The sequence below is a fragment of the Perognathus longimembris genome, chromosome 17 (assembly GCF_023159225.1).
Source record: "Perognathus longimembris pacificus isolate PPM17 chromosome 17, ASM2315922v1, whole genome shotgun sequence".
NCBI classification, from domain to species: Eukaryota; Metazoa; Chordata; class Mammalia; order Rodentia; family Heteromyidae; genus Perognathus; species Perognathus longimembris.
Window position 1 is genome coordinate 2,295,740 of NC_063177.1, and position 20,919 is coordinate 2,316,658.

At 41.7% G+C, this 20,919-nt stretch overlaps 1 protein-coding gene across 1 annotated transcript in view; it reads left to right on the forward strand.

The window, feature by feature from the left end:
• The window catches only part of Dnah9 (dynein axonemal heavy chain 9), a 349,492-nt gene that overhangs the window by 282,185 nt on the left and 46,388 nt on the right, over nt 1–20,919 (forward strand). The window contains 5 exon segments of the mRNA XM_048365947.1: nt 417–557; nt 6,189–6,359; nt 7,904–8,026; nt 16,153–16,346; nt 18,447–18,595. Of these exon segments, the coding sequence (XP_048221904.1) occupies nt 417–557; nt 6,189–6,359; nt 7,904–8,026; nt 16,153–16,346; nt 18,447–18,595 (778 nt within the window).

Below are 20,919 nucleotides of genomic sequence, written 5' to 3' on the forward strand. Positions count from 1 at the left end.
AGGTTAGTGGTAGGAAACTTACATAGCATCCATGAGGCCCTTATGTCAATCCCCAACAATATTCAAAAGAGAAAGAGAGAAATAAACTGGGGTGTGGTTCAAATGGTAGAGTACCTGCCTAGCAAGCATAAGGCCCAGGACCACAACAAGGATAGAAGAAAAGAAGAGAGAAACAAATAAAAGAAGGAATGAAAGAGCAAACAAATTTGGCATTTTAGTTCAATTTCAAGTTCATTTTGATATGTAGAAGTGTGCAATCTCCTTTTTCTTTCCAGGTGTCTTGGGGAATGCTACAGTGGCCTGTCAGGCATCCAGCCACTATTCCCATCCCATTCCACTCACACAGGGAGGCCCAGCTGATTCTCTGGAAGCCTTGGTTGATTTTAACAATGGAGTGCTACCTATTTTTCCAACAGGTGCAGGAGGCCAAGGTGACCGAAGTGAAAATCAATGAGGCCAGAGAACACTATAGGCCAGCAGCTGCCCGCGCCTCTCTGCTCTACTTCATCATGAATGACCTCAGCAAGATCCACCCAATGTACCAGTTCTCCCTCAAGGTGACTTAAACCTAGAGCTTTTCACATAATCATAACCAAGCAGCATAATATTCCATTAGTGCTATACGAGAGTTTATGTGCTTTAGGAGCTATGGCTAGTCTTTAGGATCAAAGCCAGGAAAGCAGCTGCATAGCTCCAGACCTGCGATTTAGTCCTTATCTCTTTGATTGGCTCATACATAACGCATTGGAAGAGAAAGGGATGGTACAACGAGTCATGGCTGCATTCATTCAGTTACTACATTAGAAATGGTGGATACTAGGCATACTGGATGAGTGAAAGAGGTTACCTTAGAAATATAACGAGTGAGCCCTACCTCCAGAGAACTAAAAGTATAACAGAAAAAATCAAATCTGCGCATGGCTTCTACTGATGAAAGACAAACTCTGGTGATCATAATAGACCAACTTTAAATTACTTTTCTTATTATCCTAATATCCCCAAAGCTACTTACCACTTTACAGTTGTTGAAATAGTCCCCAAACCAAAGCTGTTAGCAAATTGTAAGTGCTAAATTTATCTGACTCATGAAAAAATAAAGACCTATAAATTTTAAGTGAGTCTTCAAAGAACATCTTATCCCCAGTGCATTCATGAAAAGACCATAATTAGAGAGGCATTCAGAGGTGGTGGAGCATTCCTGAATAGCTTCATTGGTTTTACCCCACAGAGAGGTCATGCACACATACAAATAGAAAGGCAAGAGAGCAAATTTGCCTATAAACAACCAGAGATTTCATACACATGTGTGTCTATACATTCACAAACATATACACATTGCACATACCTCAGATCTGCAAAATGCTTCCAGCTAAATCACATACATGAAATTCAAGGTGTAGAGAGGATGATGAGAAGGTGTCTCATACCTGGGTCTCACTTAACTGGAGATAGCAATTCACTCCTGCTCAACCCTCTCTTTAAGCCAGAGTCTCTGCAGATGGGACAAACTATGTTTATAGTAGTTGATGTGGTTAAAAGAAACTCAATGCCTGGCTTTATAGGCAAGTCATGGAAACACATGAAAAAGATTGTAGGATATTAAAAAGCCAGTATAAAAGTTAGCATAAGGGCTGGGAATATGGCCTAGTGGTAGAGTGCTTGCCTAGCATGCATGAAGCCCTGGGTTCGATTCCTCAGCACCACATATACAGAAAAGGCCAGAAGTAGTGCGGTGACTCAAGTGGTATAGAGTGGTAGTCTTGAGTGAAAGAAGCCAGGGACAGTGCTCAGGCCCTGAGTTCAAGCCCCACAGCTGGCAAAAAAAAAAAAAAAAATTAGCATAAACGTAAGAACTGCCGGGTAATTCATCTCTCTACTTCCTAGAATAGTTGAACATGACTACCTATATCTATCAGAAGCCTACTTCAATAACTTTCTGAACATATGAAATCAATTGAAAGCCATGAAAATAAGTGCTCAAAATAAATTGTAAGAGTGGGGCTGTGGTGACTGATGCCAGTAACTTTAGCTATTCAGGAGGCTGAGACCTGGAGAAGAGTCTGAAGCCAGCCCAGGCAGAAATGTTCACAGAGACTCTACTTCTATTCACTAGTAAAAATATGGGATGGAGGTATGGCTCCAAGTAGAGTACATCAGACTTGAGCAAGCAAGTTGAATCACCATGAGGCCTCTAAGTTCAAGTCCAAGTACTGGCAAAAATGAATAAATAATTAAGTTGTAAGACACTTTGAGACAATAACATTCTGATACAGAAAATCCTGAGGGATTAGTTTAAAATTGGAAAAGATGCATTTGGAGCACCATGTTGTCATTTTAAGAATTGTCAAGGGCAACTGTTCATAGACCAACTTCATCACTGGAAACAGATTTAAAATGATTGAACAATAATCAGCCAAGAGCAGTATCATCAGAAATATAAAAACAATAATTCATTTATAAGTTATCTGTGATTTGGAAAGAAAAATGAATGACCATGGAATTTTCATGGTCTTGACTTTGGTCAGGATGGACTTTCCAGTTCTTGTATCTGGCAGAGGAATGTGGGACATTCTGAGTGTGGAAACCCCAGGTAGGCCAATATGCCAGCAGGCACACAGACCAGCTTTCAAAGTACTTTCTGGAAGAATCTATCAAATGACTATATTTCCTTTCATGCAAGTAAAAACTCTTCAAGATCCAGGTTTTGGTTGAACTTGGAAGTTCACAATGTGGTTCAAATAACTTTTCTTTTAGACTCAGCCAAAAGCCAGGAGAAGGTTAATGAGACACACTCACAAGGTTACATAGTATCATGAGTGAAATAGAAGCCTTGCTGAGCCTCACACAGGTAGAAGGAAGGCCCAGCTTCTCTCACTACAGACAGGTATAGCTGGAGGATTCTGGTTTCTCTAAGATTAGAGAGAAAAGCATTGGAGAAGCAGAAGCAAATAGAACACAGCTCTTTGGGTTCAAATCAGAGGCCCAAGGTATTGATGACTTGTTTGATCCTTTTTGATTTTCAGAGGGCTTTTCACATACTTTAATTGGTTACCAATATTGAAAAATAAATAGATAGGGCTGGTGGTGTGGCTTAGTAGTAGCACACTTGCCTAGCATGTCCCAAGGCTCTAGGTTCCATCCTTAGAACTCCGAGAGGAGTGGGGGGGAGGAAGGAAAGAAGGAAGGAAGGAAGGAAGAAGGAAGGAAGGAAGGAAGGAAGGAAGGAAGAAGGAAGGAAGGAAGGAAGGAAGGAAGGAAGGAAGGAAGGAAGGAAGGAAGGAAGGAAGGAAGGAAGGAAGGAAGGAAAGAAGGAAAGAAGGAAGGGAAGGGAAAAAAGGTATTTGTACTATAAAAAGGTGCTGGGCACTGGTGGTATATGCCTATAATCCTAGCTACTCAGGAGTCTGAGATCAGAGGATTGCATTATAAAGCCAGATGGAGCAGAAAAGTCTATGAGACTCTTATCTCCAATAACCACCAAAAAGCTAGAAGAGAAGCCATGGTTCAAGTGGTAGAACACTAGCCTTGAGCAAAAGAGCTCAGGAACAGTGTCCATGCTGAAAGTTCAAGCCCCAGGACTGAAAGAACAACAACAAAAAGATAGATAGAGAGAGAGAGAGACAGACAGACAGACAGATAGATGCCCCAGGACTGAAACAACAACAACAAAAAGATAGATAGATGATTGGTAGATACATAAATACATACATATATACATACATGGATATATAGATGATAGATAGATACATAGATAGATTATATAGGGGGTGGGAGAAATTCACCTATTTTCCAATGTCTGACTTCTCATGAAAGTTACCAATGTTGGTAGCACTGTGTTCATTTTCCACCTGACATGAATTTGCTGGCGTTAACTTCTGTTCCCTAGGTGGCCAAGAGTCCTTTACATTATGAAAGTCCCCTCCCTTCCTTCTTGGGTCTTCTAAAGGTATTTAAGTTTAAATCTCTTGGTCCTAAGCATCCTTCATATTTTCCCAAACTCTTAGGATACGCATAGGACATAATCGAACCATTCACTCAACAAATATTTTTCAGTCTCTATTCTATGTGAAGGCCTAAGCTAGACTCTGGGAAATGTAAGAAAGGAATTAAAGCCTGGGCCTGCTTCCGAGTGATTATGCTAATTTTCATGGAAGTAAAAAAATAAATAAATTCCTATGATTAGTATTAGGCAGTGGGTTTGGATCCTAAAGATGCTATCCTGGAGGGTAGCTTGTATGGGCAATCGGACCACGTGGCAGGAGAGTCTTAGAGGAAGCACTGGAAATGAACCCAGCACCAGCTCCAGCTCTGTTCTTGCCCCAGAAGGAAAAGATTGTTTTTTAGGATGAAAAAGGAAAAGGGCAGCTAAAATAGACTTAGCATTGAAAAAAAAAAAAAGCTAAATGTACACACGGTTTTGTTTTGTTTAGCTTTTTTCTGAATTGTGAATCATTATATTAAAGCTCATAACTCAAGCTTCTTTGTTGATCAGTGTCATTTCAATAAAGATAGATTTTTAGAGGAAAGAGACAGCAACCACCTGGACACAGCTGTCTATTCCATCGCTGGACATTTTTTCTCTAAGTAGAGGCTTCCTGTGCTTCTCTGTGTGGTCTTTGGGGACAGCTGTTATTGCATCTAAAATCTTCCAAGCAAAGGCAAACATCACAATGAATCAGATTTAATTTAAGCAGATTTTTTTCTGAGTACATGAAAAAAAAAAGGAGAGTGAGGCTCCCAGGACTTGGCTAACAAGGAACACGGTGGTGTATGCTTAGCTACTTTGCCACCTGCTGCTGCATGTTCTAGACCTGGGATTACAGCATCTGATGTGAAGATCATTTCCTGACCTCACCACCTCACAAAGCTTGTGGTCTTGCTTGTTCTCTATGGTCCAGTCACCAACAAGGAGAGCCAGTGTGTGCATATCATGGAGAAATGTGGCCACACACAGACCTTTCTGTAGGAGAATTTTGTGATGAAAGGAAGAACCCAGATTTCACAATATGGTGAACTCATTGAAAAGTATATATAAAAAAAAGAACTATTTATTCAGTGACAATAACCATCAATCTACTAGAGAATGAAATGGATTGAACTTAGAAAAATAAATTCTTGGGGCTGGGGATATAGCCTAGTGGCAAGAGTGCCTGCCTCGGATACACGAGGCCCTAGGTTCAATTCCCCAGCACCACATATACAGAAAACGGCCAGAAGCGGCGCTGTGGCTCAAGTGGCAGAGTGCTAGCCTTGAGCGAGAAGAAGCCAGGGACAGTGCTCAGGCCCTGAGTCCAAGGCCCAGGACTGGCCAAAAAAAGAAAAAAGAAAAATAAATTCTTGATTGATAGATTTCCAAGACAACTTTCAAAGTAGGGAGATGACCATGGAGGAAAAAGTTGATTTTTTTAAACTGTAATCATGAGATCTGTACTGAGCAATGTTTTGCAAGAAGGGATGCTTAGCCACGGAGTGGTGACACGATGGCTGAGAAAAGCAAATTCAGACCTGCATTCAGTCAACAAAGCCAGTTATTGACTTATGTGAAGAAATGAGGAGCATCAAGAAAATAAATGCTTCTAAATCTGGTGATATGATTAAGAATTTTGACAAAGAAAGCTGACTTTAACCTTGAAATCATGTTTGAATACTACTATCTGCTCTCACAACACTTTTTGAAGTCAATTCCATTCATAGAAAAGAGTAGACAGTGACTCCCTAGGTTTCATTTCATTTAGTGATGACTGGGCTAATAAAGAGGCTATTTTGGCTCCCTGTCTTTGGGCTATCCCTGGAGATGGCCTTTCTGGCAAAGTCCTGAAGTAGAGGTGGGAAATTCAGATATTCTAGTCTGTATCCTTAAAATAATGGCATACTCAATAACAGAGGGTCAATTTTGATGATCTTATCAAATTTTAATTTCCTCTCAAAAGGTCTCGTCACAGCTAGATTAAATTTTCACCCTCTTAATTCCTCATCATAGGGACAACTATAGAAACCAAGCAGCCTTGTATCAACATATTCATCTACATGGGCAGACTAAGAGCTAATGTTATGTCTTCTTATTACCATTGTCTCTTCTTGGCAATATAATTTGAGGAAATGTTTCTATGGGATGGAAAATGAGCAAGACCACTTGTATGAGTGAAGAGCACTGTGTCGATTGCCAATATGCCACTCTTTGTCCCTAGGCCTTCAGCATCATCTTCCAAAAGGCTGTGGAGAGGGCAACGCCCAATGAGAATGTCAAGGAAAGGGTGGCCAATCTGATAGATAGCATCACCTTCTCTGTGTACCAGTATACCACCCGTGGACTCTTTGAGTGTGATAAGTTGACCTACCTTGCTCAACTCACCTTTCAGGTAAAAGCGAATTGAAAATGTTTCCAGAAGGTATTCCAATAATCATGTGTTAATCCTCTTAATATCACTTTCCAAAGTACAAACAAACTATTTCTAGGTAGAAATGTCAGACAAGAGGGTCCAAAATGGCACATACCATTGTCCTACTCATGGAAGACTTGCTCAATCAACCATTGTCCTACTCATAGCAGACATGATTAATCAAACACTCTTCCATTCATAGTAGTCATGCTTGATCAAACATTGTCCCATTCATCAAACATTGTCCCATTGTTCCATGCTTAGTTAACCATTGTACTTTTTCTTGTTGATCTTGGATGACGTAAGATCCTCCCCAAAGCATCCCTCTGACTTTTACGACCAGTCAATAAAAACTGGCACTGAATGTAAAACAAAATGGCTATTCGAGAAACTAGATAGGTTTTCAGATTTTTGAGAGCTTTAATTTCATTCATACTTTTCTAACCTTTTACTCGAAAATTTACTGGCCAAATTTTCCTCTGAGATAAGAAACTATATGAAACTTTCTATATTTGTAACAGCCATTGCCTTAGAGAGTCCTCAACAGTTTTGATTCTACAGATCTTGATACACCAGTGACTTCCACTGTCTTTAAGGAGTAACCTTAGTCTTTCATTTAATCTCAACATCATAAAAACATACAATTTACTACCCTACACTTACCTTCCTAGTTATTTAAAAATAGAATTTTCTAATACACAATTAATTGGTAGCTCAGGCTACATTACCTCAAAGACCTCTTCCAAGAATAAAAGTCAGATATACTACCATCATTTTGCATATAACAAAGCCTGAGTTTGTACATAACCATTGGCATGCTTCATTTTCCTTACCTGCAGTATTCCCCCCACCAGCCTAGATAACAGCCCAGCCTTTGCAAACAATATGGGCCCCACTTCCTACTGTGGATCCTGTCTCTAAGCAAGCAAAAAGTTTTCCCTCCACTACACACACCTCTCTAATTCCCTTTCATACCTCTGCACTTTCCATCACCCTCCTGTCTGCCTTCATCTCTTAGCTTCTCCATACCTTACTCAAGGCTACTTCTACAATGCTTAGGTGAACTAATTCCTTCTTTCCCCTGGCTGGTTGACCACTCCTCTATTCTGGGACCTCTTTCAACATGGCTGATTCAGATACACATTTCTATTTTGCATATATTCATATGTTAATGCTGCTTTGACACTTTGCTCAAACCATGTCATTTGTATGTGTTACCTACTCAATTAAATTGCAGACACATACTCCATGGCATTTGTGATTGATACATGATAAATGCTTGCTACTTGAGACATACAGTCATCCATCATGTGTTTTTACATCATTCTGACCTTTGGGGTACAAACAGATGCACCCAGAAGTAATTTACATGAATACACATTTTCTCCCACTTCATCATGAATAGGCAAACTCTAGTGTCTGAAGCAGTGATAATTACATTGAGTGACAGTCATTAACATCACCAGGACCCATGCCCTCCACAAGCTAAAGAATATAGTGTCTTTCCCCCACCCCCATTACAGATTCTCCTCATGAACCAAGAAATCAGTGCAGCAGAATTGGATTTCCTGCTTCGATCCCCAGTGCAGACAGACACCGCCAGCCCAGTGGAATTCCTCTCCAATCAGGCCTGGGGAGGCATCAAGGTGAGTACTGGCCCCTGGAAAGAAGCCAAGTTTTCATCTCTAAGAGCATCTTCCTAACAGGTATTTGCATGATGTCAGCAGGATACATCAATTCTCTTTGGGAATTCAGGCATGGGTCTTGTTTGTGGTTATCTCCTCACCCACTCCCACCCAGGCAAGGAGAAGAGAAGTAAATTCATTCTAGTATGAAGTGCTTTGTCTCCAAGGTAGGAGGAAATAGAAGGTTCCTCCACAAACTTCCTGTGCTCAGAGCTGGAACATGGGCTCCTTGGCACATCCCTGGAGCTGATGTGGAGATACTACCATACCATGTCCAGAAAACAGTCAGGAATGAGGATGGCATCTATGTATAGAGTTCAAACTTGGACTCCAGACAGGAGATGTATCCCAACCAGGTCAATCACCATTTAGTAGTAGTTTGTGTTTACTGAGTGCCTTGTAATGCATTGTCTTACATCATACTCATGAGCAGCATGGCAATAGGTAGGTGTTATTTGTTTCCACTTAACCGATAAAGAAAAGTAGGTCCCAACAGTTACAAATAATAAAGCCCATTTTCATTTCATGCTGTGCAACCTGGTTTAGTTTGCACCTTTATAAGTATTGCAAAAGTCTCAAGCCATAAGGTCTATTCAACAGGGACTGTGCTTGCACTCAAAGAGCTTTACGTAATTCAAGGCAGAATATGAGGATTCATGAAGTTCCATCCTTAGGAAGATTGCTAATGTTTGTTTATTATGACCACAGCCACCTCCTCCCTCCCTCCATTCCTCACACAGACCAAACACTAACTGCTCTCCACTTGTCTGATATTGTCACCTCAAGGATGCCATATGGGTGGAATCACATTGTATATGACCTGTGAGAGGTTGGCCTGTTGGCTCAATACAATCCCCTTGAGAGCCAGTGAAACCAATTGATTGACTTTATAACAGTATCCCAAAATTATGTATGTGCATGCTGACCCATTCAAAGGGATCATTATAATTTCAATAATGCCATCATTGCTCAGAAGGCTTTCCTAGCTTCATTTTCAGAGTCCAGAGCTATTCTCTTAATCAACATTAGGATTCTATCTACATCAGAGGGAAGTGACACCTCTTCTCTACAAGGCCACATAGTATAAATATTTAAGCAACTACTCAACCATGTCACAACCATATACACTATGGAAATGAGAGGACATGCCTAAGTTCCCATAACGTGTTGTTGTTTTGTTTTGTTTTGTTTTTTTGGGGGTAGGAAAAACAGGTGATAGGAGAGATAAGGCCTGAGAGGTGGAATTTGCTTAATCCCTAATCTAAATAGCAATGGTATAATTCCATTTTTATTTCATTTCACTTATTTTGAGCACAATTTGACAAACAAAAGAGAAAATTGTGAAAGGAAGAAGGGAGGATTCCACCCACAGGAGCAACCAAAATCACAGATATATAAAGTATCTAAGAACAATTGCAATAAATGAGGGGCTATGGAAAGCCATTCACCTTCCTTAGACCATGTATGCTATGAGTGAATAGCACTGACAAGGAAATATAATGCATGCCATTTGTGTAGTTTCAAATTTTGTAGTAGTCATATTTTTAAAAATACAAAAAGAAATAGATGGGACTGGAGGTATGCATCAGGTAGTAGAATAACTGCCTAGCAAGCATGAAGTCTTGAGTTTAAACTCCACTAACTGCCTCCTCCTCCAAAAAATAAAAAGTAGAGAAAATTAATTTTACTAACATATCCTCTTTAACCAAAAACAGCAAAAGATTAATATTTCAGTTTATACAGTGCTACAAAAATTACTGCTAGTCAGCTTTCTGTTGCTATGACAAAATATCAAAGAGAAACCTAGCAGAGAAAATCTTAAGAGCTGGGAGTATATCTCAGTGGTAGAGGGCCTGCCTGGCCTGTGTAAGGGTCTGGATTTTATCCTCAGTACTGAAAAAAAAAATAAAAAAGAAAATAAGTGTTCATTTGGGCTTGTGGTTCTATTGCTTTCATTTCTGTTTTGATTTTTTTTTTGAGGCATCTCTACCATGTATCCCAAGCTGCCCTCAAACTCTCAAACTCCTCCTGCTTTGGGTTTCTAAGTGCTAAATGTGCACCACCGTGCCCAGCAGCTCCTATGTCTAAGCAAAGGTGTTCACTCCGTGGTACCCAAAAAACAAAAAGCAAACAGGGGGAGGGGGAAGGGAAAGAGGGAGGGGAGAGGGGAAAATGAGGGACAAGGTAACAAACAGTACAAGAAATGTATCCAATGCCTAATGTATGAAACTGTAACCTCTCTGTAATTCAGTTTGATAACAAATATATATATAAAATAAAATAAAAGCAGACAAAATTGGGCACAGAATATTGATGTCTCACTCAAGGACATTTTGCCAATGACCTAGCTTCTTCCCACTAGGCCCCACCTCCCAAAGAATTGTTGATAAATTATCTTATGTTTTTGCACTAAGTCTGTGAAATCTGGGTGGGGGGAGGGCATTATTTTTATACATAACAGCTCATCTAAACTCCAAAGTTTTCCTTAGAAATAATTGTATTTAGATTTCATAAAAATTATCATTGAAACAGTTGATTTGTATACCCAGATTATTACAAGTACCTTTAAAAGTTTTCCAGTTGTAAAAACAAGTTACGATTTTTACGCTTAAAATTTTAAGCCATTAACATTAAATACAATTGGAAATTCTATCCCTGAGCCAAGCATAGTGGTATGGACCTGTTGTCTCAGCCACTCAGGAGGATGAGGGAGGAAACCTAAGTCAGGAGGGGTAATATATTAAGCTAGTTCTCTTTAAAAAATAAATAAATAAATAAATAAAAGAAGAATAGCGGCTGGGTGCCCAAAGCTTACGCCTGTAATCCTACCTGTAATCAAGCAGCTGAGAAATGAGGATCATGGCTCAAAGCCAGCCTGGGCAGGAAAGTCTCTAAGACTCTTATCATCAACTAATTACTAAAAGAACCAGAAGTAGAGCTATGGCTCAAGTGGTAGAGCACTTGCCTTGACCAGAAAAGGTTAGGAGTAATGCCCAGATTTTAAGGCCCCCAAAGACAACCATCAGAGTCCAGAGTCAAAGCCAAACTGCAAGGGTCGTTTATTACAAGTTCGAACCCGGTCCCCCCCCACCCCCCCCGCCCCGCGCACTCGTTGCCAGTGATGCTGAGAGGCCCCTAGCACAATTCCAGCACAGCTTTTATAGACAAGTACAGGGAAGATGAGGAAGACCCCTGGTTACAAGTACATGATTGGTTGACATTTGCCCTAGTTTAGTGGTCGCCTCAGGATTGGCCTGGGTTTTCCCGCCGAACATATGGGACAGACGGCCTTAACCTTGGGGTACAGATTCGGGTGGGCCTCCAGGAGTGTGGTCACATAGCCACATTCCTGGAGCCAGATGGTTCTCGTCTCTTGTGCCCAGATCCGGGCCAGGGTCTGAGACCAGGCACGTAGTCATGTCCAACCTTGAGTGGGCTCCAGGCGTGGACAATTAATCACGTCTCAGCACCAGATAGTATCTTCCATGCTCAGATTTGGGTATGTACGGAGTTCAAAAAAGGGATGGGGGGGTGTGGTTACAGAGTAGCTATAGGAAAACTGCTGGTATTTTTCCACTTCCCCATGGGTTAGCAAGCAAAGGTACAGAAGCAAAATAGCTGTTAGGGGCATAATGGTCACGATTTTATTCTCTACGCTCTTCACAGGAACATTGCCCAAGCCCTGAGTTCAAGCCCCATGAACAGTACCAAGAAAGAGAGAGAGAGAGAGAGACAAAGAGACAGACAGAGAGAGAGAAGGTAGAGGGAGGGAGGGAGAAAGGAAGGAAAGACAGTAGGAAGGGAGGAAGGGAGGGAGGGAGGGAGGGAGGGAGGGAGGGAGGGAGGGAGGGAGGGAGGGAGGAAGGAAGGAAGGAAGGAAGGAAGGAAGGAAGGGACGGAGAGAGGGAGAGAGAAGGAGGGAGGGAGGAAGGGAGAGAAAGAAAACAGACATTCAATCATAGTAACTACTTTGCAAGTTCTCAGTAGTCTCTGGATGAACCTATGTAGAATGGAAACAATGATGGAGATAAACCGGGTAAAACAGGCTCTGGAGTCAGACACATGAGATTCATGATCAAGTCTGTGTGTATCTGTTGGCCTCTGGTATGTTATTGAATCCCTCTGAGACTGTTTCTTTATCTTCATAATGGCCAAAATAACCTCCTCTTCTCTGTTATTTCAGAACATAGTGAGTGTTTAGGAATTAGAAGATGCTTCTCTTTATATGTTGGTTTCCTCAGCTCCAACAAAAGAGTAGTATGGGCCTAATGACTTAAAATAACAGAAGTTTATTCTCTTAGAGTTGCAGAACCTCAAAACCTAAAATTAAGGTATTGGCAGGGAGGAAAATTAAGGTATTTATAGGTTTGGGTGGGAATAGTGATCCCCCTTTGTGAGGATGTGTCCTTGTCTCTAGTAGCTTTTAGGATATTTGGAGACCCGTCAAATCAACTCAGTCTCTCACTTCACAATCTTTACATGGCTGCCTTCTGTGTCCTGGCCTCTTCTCTTAGAGGCACAGCATATTGGATTAGGACCCACCCTAGTGACATCATCTTAAACTGATTATATCCCTAAAAACTATATTTGTAAATAAGGTCACATTCACATGTCTAACACATTAGATCTTTAATATGCTTTTTTGGAGGGAGAGAACCGCTATAATTATGACTGTTAATTATGTAGCTATAAAGTATAACTGTGGATAATACAGATTCTACCTGGTAGAAATGGTTCGCAAAAAGAAAATCTTTGAGGAACTGAGAGTTGTTGCTCGAATGGGCCAAGTCCAGTTGCCATTTTCAGTATCACCACACAAAGCCCTCTGCAAGAAAAGCTGAGAAGAATAAGGCTTTCATCATACATAGCCCAACTCAAAAGCCATTGTACCATTTTATTTCCTTACTCCTTTCACAAGACAGATTGGTTGTTTGGCTTGGCTTGGCTTTGCCTCACTCTGCTTTTTTGTTTTGTTGTGTGGGCTGAGCTCATCTGGCTGCCCAAAGTCTTGCAAATGAACAAGGCTTTATCTCGCTATATGAGTTTGTTGTCAGGAGTAAAAAAAAAAAAAAAAAGAAATTAAAGCCCAAATTCATCAAATTCCTGCAGAGCCCGAGATATGCACAGGTGAAACACAAATACATAGTACACATTGTTGGGAGTCTCCAGAAATGCTATTAAAGTGTTCACTTGGATGTTAGTCTAAAGAAAACCAAGTAAGTATAATTGAATAGGACCTGATTTCCTATCTATCAAGAAAGGTTGGGGCTGGTGATATAGCCTAGTGGCAAGAGAGCCTGCCTCGGATACACGAGGCCCTAGGTTTGATTCCCCAGCACCACATATACAGAAAACGGCCAGAAGCGGCGCTGTGGCTCAAGTGGCAGAGTGCTAGCCTTGAGCGGGAAGAAGCCAGGGACAGTGCTCAGGCCCTGAGTCCAAGGCCCAGGACTGGCCAAAAAAAAAAAAAGAAAGGTTGACTGCCTTGTTTCTCCAGAAGAACTAATACTCAAGTAATGAATGAAATTTCTGTGATAAGATCCTGCTTTTATTATTTTCCTTTTGTAAAGATTTCTTTTTCCAGACCCAGAAATGCTGAACTTTAAGTAAGGTAATGGGTACATTCTGTTCTTCATTAGAAAATCTCATCAGTAATGAATTTCTTTGTCAGTGTGTTGAAAAGGCCCCCCTCACTACCACTTGGGCTGCCAATTTATTAGTTCAGTTGTATTTTGCACCTCAGTCCAAAGTAATTAGGTTAATTAGTCATTTCCATTTAGCTTATTAGAAAGCTTAGAAATCCCTTTCCCTCATCTGGGAGATTAACTATTGCAATGGTGTTCAAACAAGAAGCTCCAAGAAAGTAGTTTGAGATCCAGTCCTGGCAGCTGGGAAACAGGGACCACAGTGGAATTTGTTCCGTCTTGTGACAATGATGCCTGAGGGGGGTAAATAGACTGCAGAAGGGTTAATGGTGATGTGAGCTGGGAAGAGAGGGGCAGTATCTGTCTGCAAGATGAAAGTTGGCTCCTCAGCATAGAGAGAAATAATCATAGCAGCTGCAGTTTTTCTCCACCCATCCAAAGCCCACCTGCTGGCCTCCCAGATGTCCAACTTTATTAATTGATCACCTCCTAAGTGGCTGGCAGTGCCTATGAAAGTGCTTGCCCTCAAGGGACTCACAATCTGGTGGAAGTAATAGGCAAGTCAACTGGTAGTTTTGTTTCAATCCCTGGACAGAGCCAGAAAGCGCTTTGTAGTTTTCAAAGCATGATGATGTCTACAGTTCAGGAGGAAATAGGACAGATGATTACTCAACCTCATATTCTACATAAATAAAAAGTAAAGAAAATGCCCGTGAAGGCTTAAACACAGGCTCAAGTCCAATGACTAATTAGCACTGGTTCTGGGGCCAGCACTCGTTTCTCCCTGTGCCTCCTCCATGGTCACCCACACCATCCAACACCACTTGTGAGCAGGAAGGAAGGATTTCTATGTTCGGAGTGATAAGGATGAAATTGGAAAGCCACAGAACCCATGGAAAAGGAGAGAAGAGAGTAGGCAAGGCCATGATTTGCATATGTCTTTCTGCTGCTTTACCCTGTTCCCATCACTAATAGGCTCCTCTTGTAACCACAATGCTTTCTGTCATGCATCATCAGACAGGATTTGTCTCTGTTCAGTATTGGGGTTTGAACTCAGGCCTTGAGCCTGCTACCACTGAGCTATTCTTCCAGCCCTGATTTATATCAGGTTGATATTCATATTATTATTATTATTTAAATAGTTGTACAAAGGAGCTTCCATTAATAAAGCAGCTTACGAATACATCTTGATCAGTTTCACCCCTTTCAACATTACTGGTTAGTTTTAAGATAGAGTCTCACTTCCTACATGCAGGGGTCCCTGCACTCCAGGTGCTGTCCCAACCAGCAGGAGAGGCGAGGAAGCACACCCCGCCGAGGGTGAACCCAGAATAGGTAACAAGCCGCGAGTCGCCCGCACCCACCCCAACCCAACCTTTCACCGGCAGTTGGACAATCAGACGACTCGGGAGAAGTTCAAGACTGCTCTCAGTTTTAGTGGGGCGGACCCGATCTTAAGTATGGGCAATGGCAGCAGGAAGAGGAGGGTGTAACATACCTAGCCAGGGGCGATGATTGTCGGTCCTAGCTGTCAGTCAAGGGCGGAAGGCCTTGGGACCTCCCTAAGGGGCAGCCTAAGTACTAGCAGGACCGGCCCCAGGTTACTGCTGGCAGCCATCTTGCTGCACATGGTCTTAAGGCTGGGAGGCGTGGCCAGCTAGAGCCGCCTTTCCAGTTCCAGACCCGGAAGGCAGGCGGGGCTAACTGGGATCCCTCTTCCGGGAGGCGGTGCAAGCAAACTGAGGCAGGTGGGGCTCTTCAGGGCCTCACTCCCGAGGCGCAACAGCCACACACCTCCGGGGCGCGGACAGGCGGGGGCCAGTCGGTGTACCCCACACCTACACAGAGGTTTTCTTTCATCACTGGGATCATAAATGCATGCTACCATGCCCAGCTTTCCTAACATGAACACAGAAGTGTCTTGGATTTTCCTGCCTTTGCTTCCCTGGCACTGTGATCCTCCCAATCTCAGCTTCTCATGTATCTTGGATTAACAGGCATGGGCTGAGAAATGGTCTCATGAATTTTTCTGCCCAGGCTGGCCTCAAACCAAGATCTTCCCATTCTAGGCCTCCCAAGTAGTTAGGATTGTAGGCATGTACCACTGGCACCTCAGGTCTGACTCTTTTTTATGATCTCCATAAAAGTCCTTTCACTTCTAACTCTGTCTCAGCCCAAGAGAATTTTACATACCTTCTGGGACTTTCCTCAGTGTCACTCTCTTTATCTTAGGACACTAAGAAACTTGAAGACCTGTCTTTTTCTGTTATTTATTCAACATTGTGTTCCCAAGTCCCTGACTTACTGTAGACATTCAACTGATCATGAAAGAATGAGTGAATGAATGGATGAGTTCCAAGAATAAGAATGGGGCCTCTCAATGCCACCCACAGCTTTCTAGAGAAATCACATTTCTGAGCAACATTCTCTGAAATTTCCCAGGCACTTTCATCAATGGAAGAATTCTATAATCTGGATCGGGACATTGAAGGGTCTGCTAAAAGCTGGAAAAAGTTTGTGGAGTCAGAATGTCCTGAGAAGGAGAAGTTCCCCCAGGAGTGGAAGAACAAGACAGCCCTGCAGCGCCTCTGCATGATGAGGGCCATGCGGCCTGACCGGATGACCTATGCCATGAGGTATAGGGTGGGGGGTGGGGGGGGCAGTGGACAGGCATGCAGGGAAGGCATTCTCAGGGTGGCCATCCTGGTAGGGCTGAGATCCAAGGTCAGGTTACAGAACAATGGAAGTCTATGTGCTCAAATCTACAGTCCCTTGAGGTAGGTTGATCTGTGTAGGTCATGTATGTTCTTAATATCACAGTGAACAGTTTAGAAAGAGCTTTGAAAACAATTGTAGTAGGGTTTTGGCATGGCTCATGAGGTCCTGAGTTCAATCCCAAGTATGGAAGGAAGGGAAGGAAGGAGGGAGGGAAGGAGGGAGGGAGGGAGGGAGGGAGGGAGGGAGGGAGGGAGGGGAAGGGGAGGTGGAAAGGGGAGGTGAGAAGGAAGGAAGGGAGGGAAGAAGGGAGGAAGGGAGGGAGGAGCTAATCCTATCTAATGAGGTAGAGGATGATTGGATGGAAATAAAGGAAGGATCTAGCCATCCTTCACATCTCAAATAAACGGATGAGGGACAGAAAGATGCATGGTTATGGCTGTAAGCAAGGTGATAAATGAATGATAGAAAATGGAGAAGGATTTTTTTTCTGTCAGCTTCCAATTACTTTAAGTAGTAGAAAGCTTATCAGCTGAATTTGTCTGAAAGAGAAGAAGGCAAAAGGGAAGTGGAGACATGGTTAAAAAACATTTGTGCTCATTACCAGATTTATATAACTGTAACCTCTCTGTATATAAACTCTACGATATAAATAAGTAAATAAAAAAACATTCTAGTACTAATTACTCTTCATGCTTTCTTGCATGACAATAAAAATTAAAATTATACTTTACAAAGTTGAATAATTTAAGTGAAGAATTAGAAATTATTACAAAAATGGAATTGAAGACTAACCAGGGAAATGGTAAGAATTCCAAATAGCATCCTGAATTTTAGTGGTGCCAATACAGGTCAAGAATGGTCAAGGAAAAATACAGTGAAAAGCAAATTAACTTGTCAGGATAGAAGGATTTGATCATTGACTGTTTCATAGTTTCAGACACAGAAAAGGCTCCCAAATAATGACATAATGAGGGTGTGGCTATAGAATCATGTGGCTGAAGCAGAAAAAAAGTAAGATCACTTGACTTGAGGTCACTGAGAATCTATTGTCCACATGCATTTGCTGTCGCCAAGGCTGGAAGCACTGAGTGGCACAGTGGTCAGTGAATGCAAAGTGACCAAATGGGGCCATAGATGATATTGATGTGTATAGATACAAGTGACACAGCCAGAGGAAGCAAACCTCACCCAATGCAGACCCTAGGATAGAGAGTAAGTGGTTGGAAAACAACAATGAACAGTGAGCAGGACCTGATCACCACCATACTGTATCATCAGGTACAGGAGAAGCCAGGATGAGAATCCTGCAGGCAGATTCTTTCAGGGATAGTCAAAATCTCAGGGACAGTCAAGGTTTGGTCAGACATTCACTAAGTGAGTGAAGCCATGAAAATTTGTTGAGTTCAGAACAGGCCAGTTTGGAAGAGGGCATTATTTAGTGGAGTGAGAGAAAAGGAAGCCCAGACAAAATCAGGATGTGATAGAAAAACAACACAATCAGGCCTTCTATCAGGCAAGGATGGAGCAGAGCAGGGTGATAGCTTCTGTTGGATTTCGTTCTCATTCTGGTGGATGGGATGTTGGGAAGGGCATCCACAGAAAGATTCAGTGATGGCCTAGGTGCATGGTGGTTTAGAAGGAGACCCAACCTGGGCTAGCAGCCCTGTGACCAGCAGTACAGATCAGAAGTGTTGGCTTAAACTAGAGCCTACTTAAGCCCATCAACTAAAACACTTGCTTCCTTTTTGAGAGATCTCCACTTCTTGAATGTTAGCATTTTCCCACCAGGAAAAGACAGACAGACAGACAGACAGACAGATAGATAGTGATAGATAGATATACACATATACATATATATACACAGATACATCATACATAGACATATATACATATGTATACATATGTGTGTATCTGTGTATACATATGTGTGTATCTGTGTATATGTATCTGTGTATATATACATATGTATATATATATGTATATATAATATGTATACACACATGCTTTTCTTTCTGCAGAGACTTTGTGGAGGAGAAGTTAGGAAGCAAATACATCGTTGGAAGAGCACTCGATTTTGCATCCTCATTTGAAGAATCAGGACCAGCCACTCCCATGTTTTTTATCCTGTCTCCAGGCGTGGACCCACTGAAGGATGTGGAAAACCAAGGTGAGTAAAAGGCTCCAATGGGAGCCAAGGCCACCCAGGCCCTGTGAACTCCTCAGGGAACTGCTCCTCCTCTCTTCAGTCCTCTCCTCAATCCCACTATCTACCTCCCTAACCAAAGCCACAACAATCTCTCTGAAGTGCAAGTGTAATCCTCAGAACAAAGTCTCAACTCCTTGATGACTAACAAAGAGCTTTTCCCCCTGGCCCACCATTCTTCAGCCTACTCATCATTCTTAGTTTCCAGTGGCTGCTGTAGCAATGGCCACAGACATGGAAGCTGAAAGCAATGTACTCTGGGAGCCAAAAGGTATAAGTGGTCTCTTTTTCTTATAAGGATCCTTACAATTACACTGGATCCACTTAGATGATCCAGGATAATCTCTGAATTTTAAAATCTTTAATTGCATGCATGCCATGTGATGTGACACAATCATGGGTTCCAGACAATAAAATATGCATATCTCATTCCCTTCTTCTCCACTTCTCCAAAACTGCTTCCCCTCCTGCATCACCTTCCCTTGCCCAGCCTCTGCTCAGCCTGCAGATGCCAACTTCAGTGCCGCCACCTCCAGGACGTCCTACTTGACTCCCTAGGAGAGAGGCTCCCTTCCCAAATACTTTACACCCTAGCTTGACTAATGTCACATCATTATCGCCCAGTGTCCATGGGGTCTTCCTAAGAGTGAGCATTCCTTGGAAATTAAATGTCATCTTCACTCGAGTATCCTCCAGCTCCCAGTACTGTGCCTTTCATGTGACGTTCCTCTGTGTGTGTGTATGCACATATATGTATATGCATATGTATGTATATGTAAATGATATACAGCTTTCCTTCACTTCCTGTAGGGATTGATTTCAAGACACACATACACACACAAATACACACACACGCACACGCACACACACAGAGATACCAGTAATTACATATAAGTATGTGCATCTTCCAACATGCTTTAAAGCATCTCTACATCTACTTAGCACAATAAAAATAATTGTTATACTATATAGGATGAGTACAGGGAATAACAATAAAGAAGCAAAAAGGCTTTCTTTCGAGTACGGGCATAATTTTTTAAAATTATTTTTCATCCATGTTTGGTTGAATCTGCAGTTGCAGAAGGAACAATGGAGAGGGCCAGTTGTTTCCAGAGAAGGGCCAAATGTATATAATCTAAACTAAGAAAAACAACAACAACAAACTCTATATCTTCTCAAAATTAAATTAAAGCACAGTAGGTTTTACAAAATAAAGTCTTTCTAGGTAAAAAAAAAAAAAAAAAAAAAAAAAAAAAAAAAACAGACTGGGGCTGGGAATATGGCCTAGTGGCAAGAGTGCTTGCCTCTTGCCTCGTATACATGAAGCCCTGGGTTCAATTCCCCAGCACCACATATACAGAAAGCGGCCAGAAGTGGCGCTGTGGCTCAAGTGGCAGAGTGCTAGCCTTGAACAAAAAGAAACCAGGGACAGTGCTCAGGCCCTGAGTCCAAGGCCCAGGACTGGCAAAAAAAAAAAAAAAAAACAGACTGTGTAATCCAACTCCGTTGTATATTGAGAGGGGGTACGTGAGGTAAAGATAATTGGCTAAAGAATGGAAAAGAGTTGTTTAATGAAAAGACAGAATTATTCTTTATTCACTAAGTGAATGTGCATTTTCATGCTCTCTTTTAAAATGTCAAATACTACTGCTCATTTCAAAGAATCTAAAATAAAGTAGAAATTAAAATAGAAAAACAAAAGCCCCTTTCTCCATTCCCCATACTAAATTCTCCTTCTGAGGTAGTGTTTTTATCCTTTTCTGAATTTAGTTCTCCTGCGTAACTATTTTTTTATCTGATAATAATAAAATAATCTTTTATCACTACTTTGGAATTTATCAATTTTAGGTCCATATTTTGAAAAAAAAAAGATTTAGCCTCAAGTGTGTGTGTGTGTGTGTGTGTGTGTGTGTGTATTGTGTATTGGTCCTGAGGCTTGAACTCAGCAGCCTGGATGCTGTCCTTGAGTTTTTTGCTCAATGTAAGTGCTCTACCCCTTGAGCTACAGTTCCACTTCCAACATTTTGGATGCTTAATTAGAGATAAGAGTCTCACAGGCTTTCTTACTTGGGCTCGTGTTAAACCATGATTCTCACATCTCTCCTTACTGAGTAGCTATGATTACAGGTGCTAGCTGCCAGTGCACAGCTTCCAATTCTTTCTCCCCTCTCTTCTGTCTTCTCTCTTTCTACTGGGATTTGAATTCAGGGGCTTGCACTTGTTAAGCAGGCACTCGACCACCTGAATCACCCCCTCATCCCTTTTTTTCTCTAATTCTTTCTCTAATA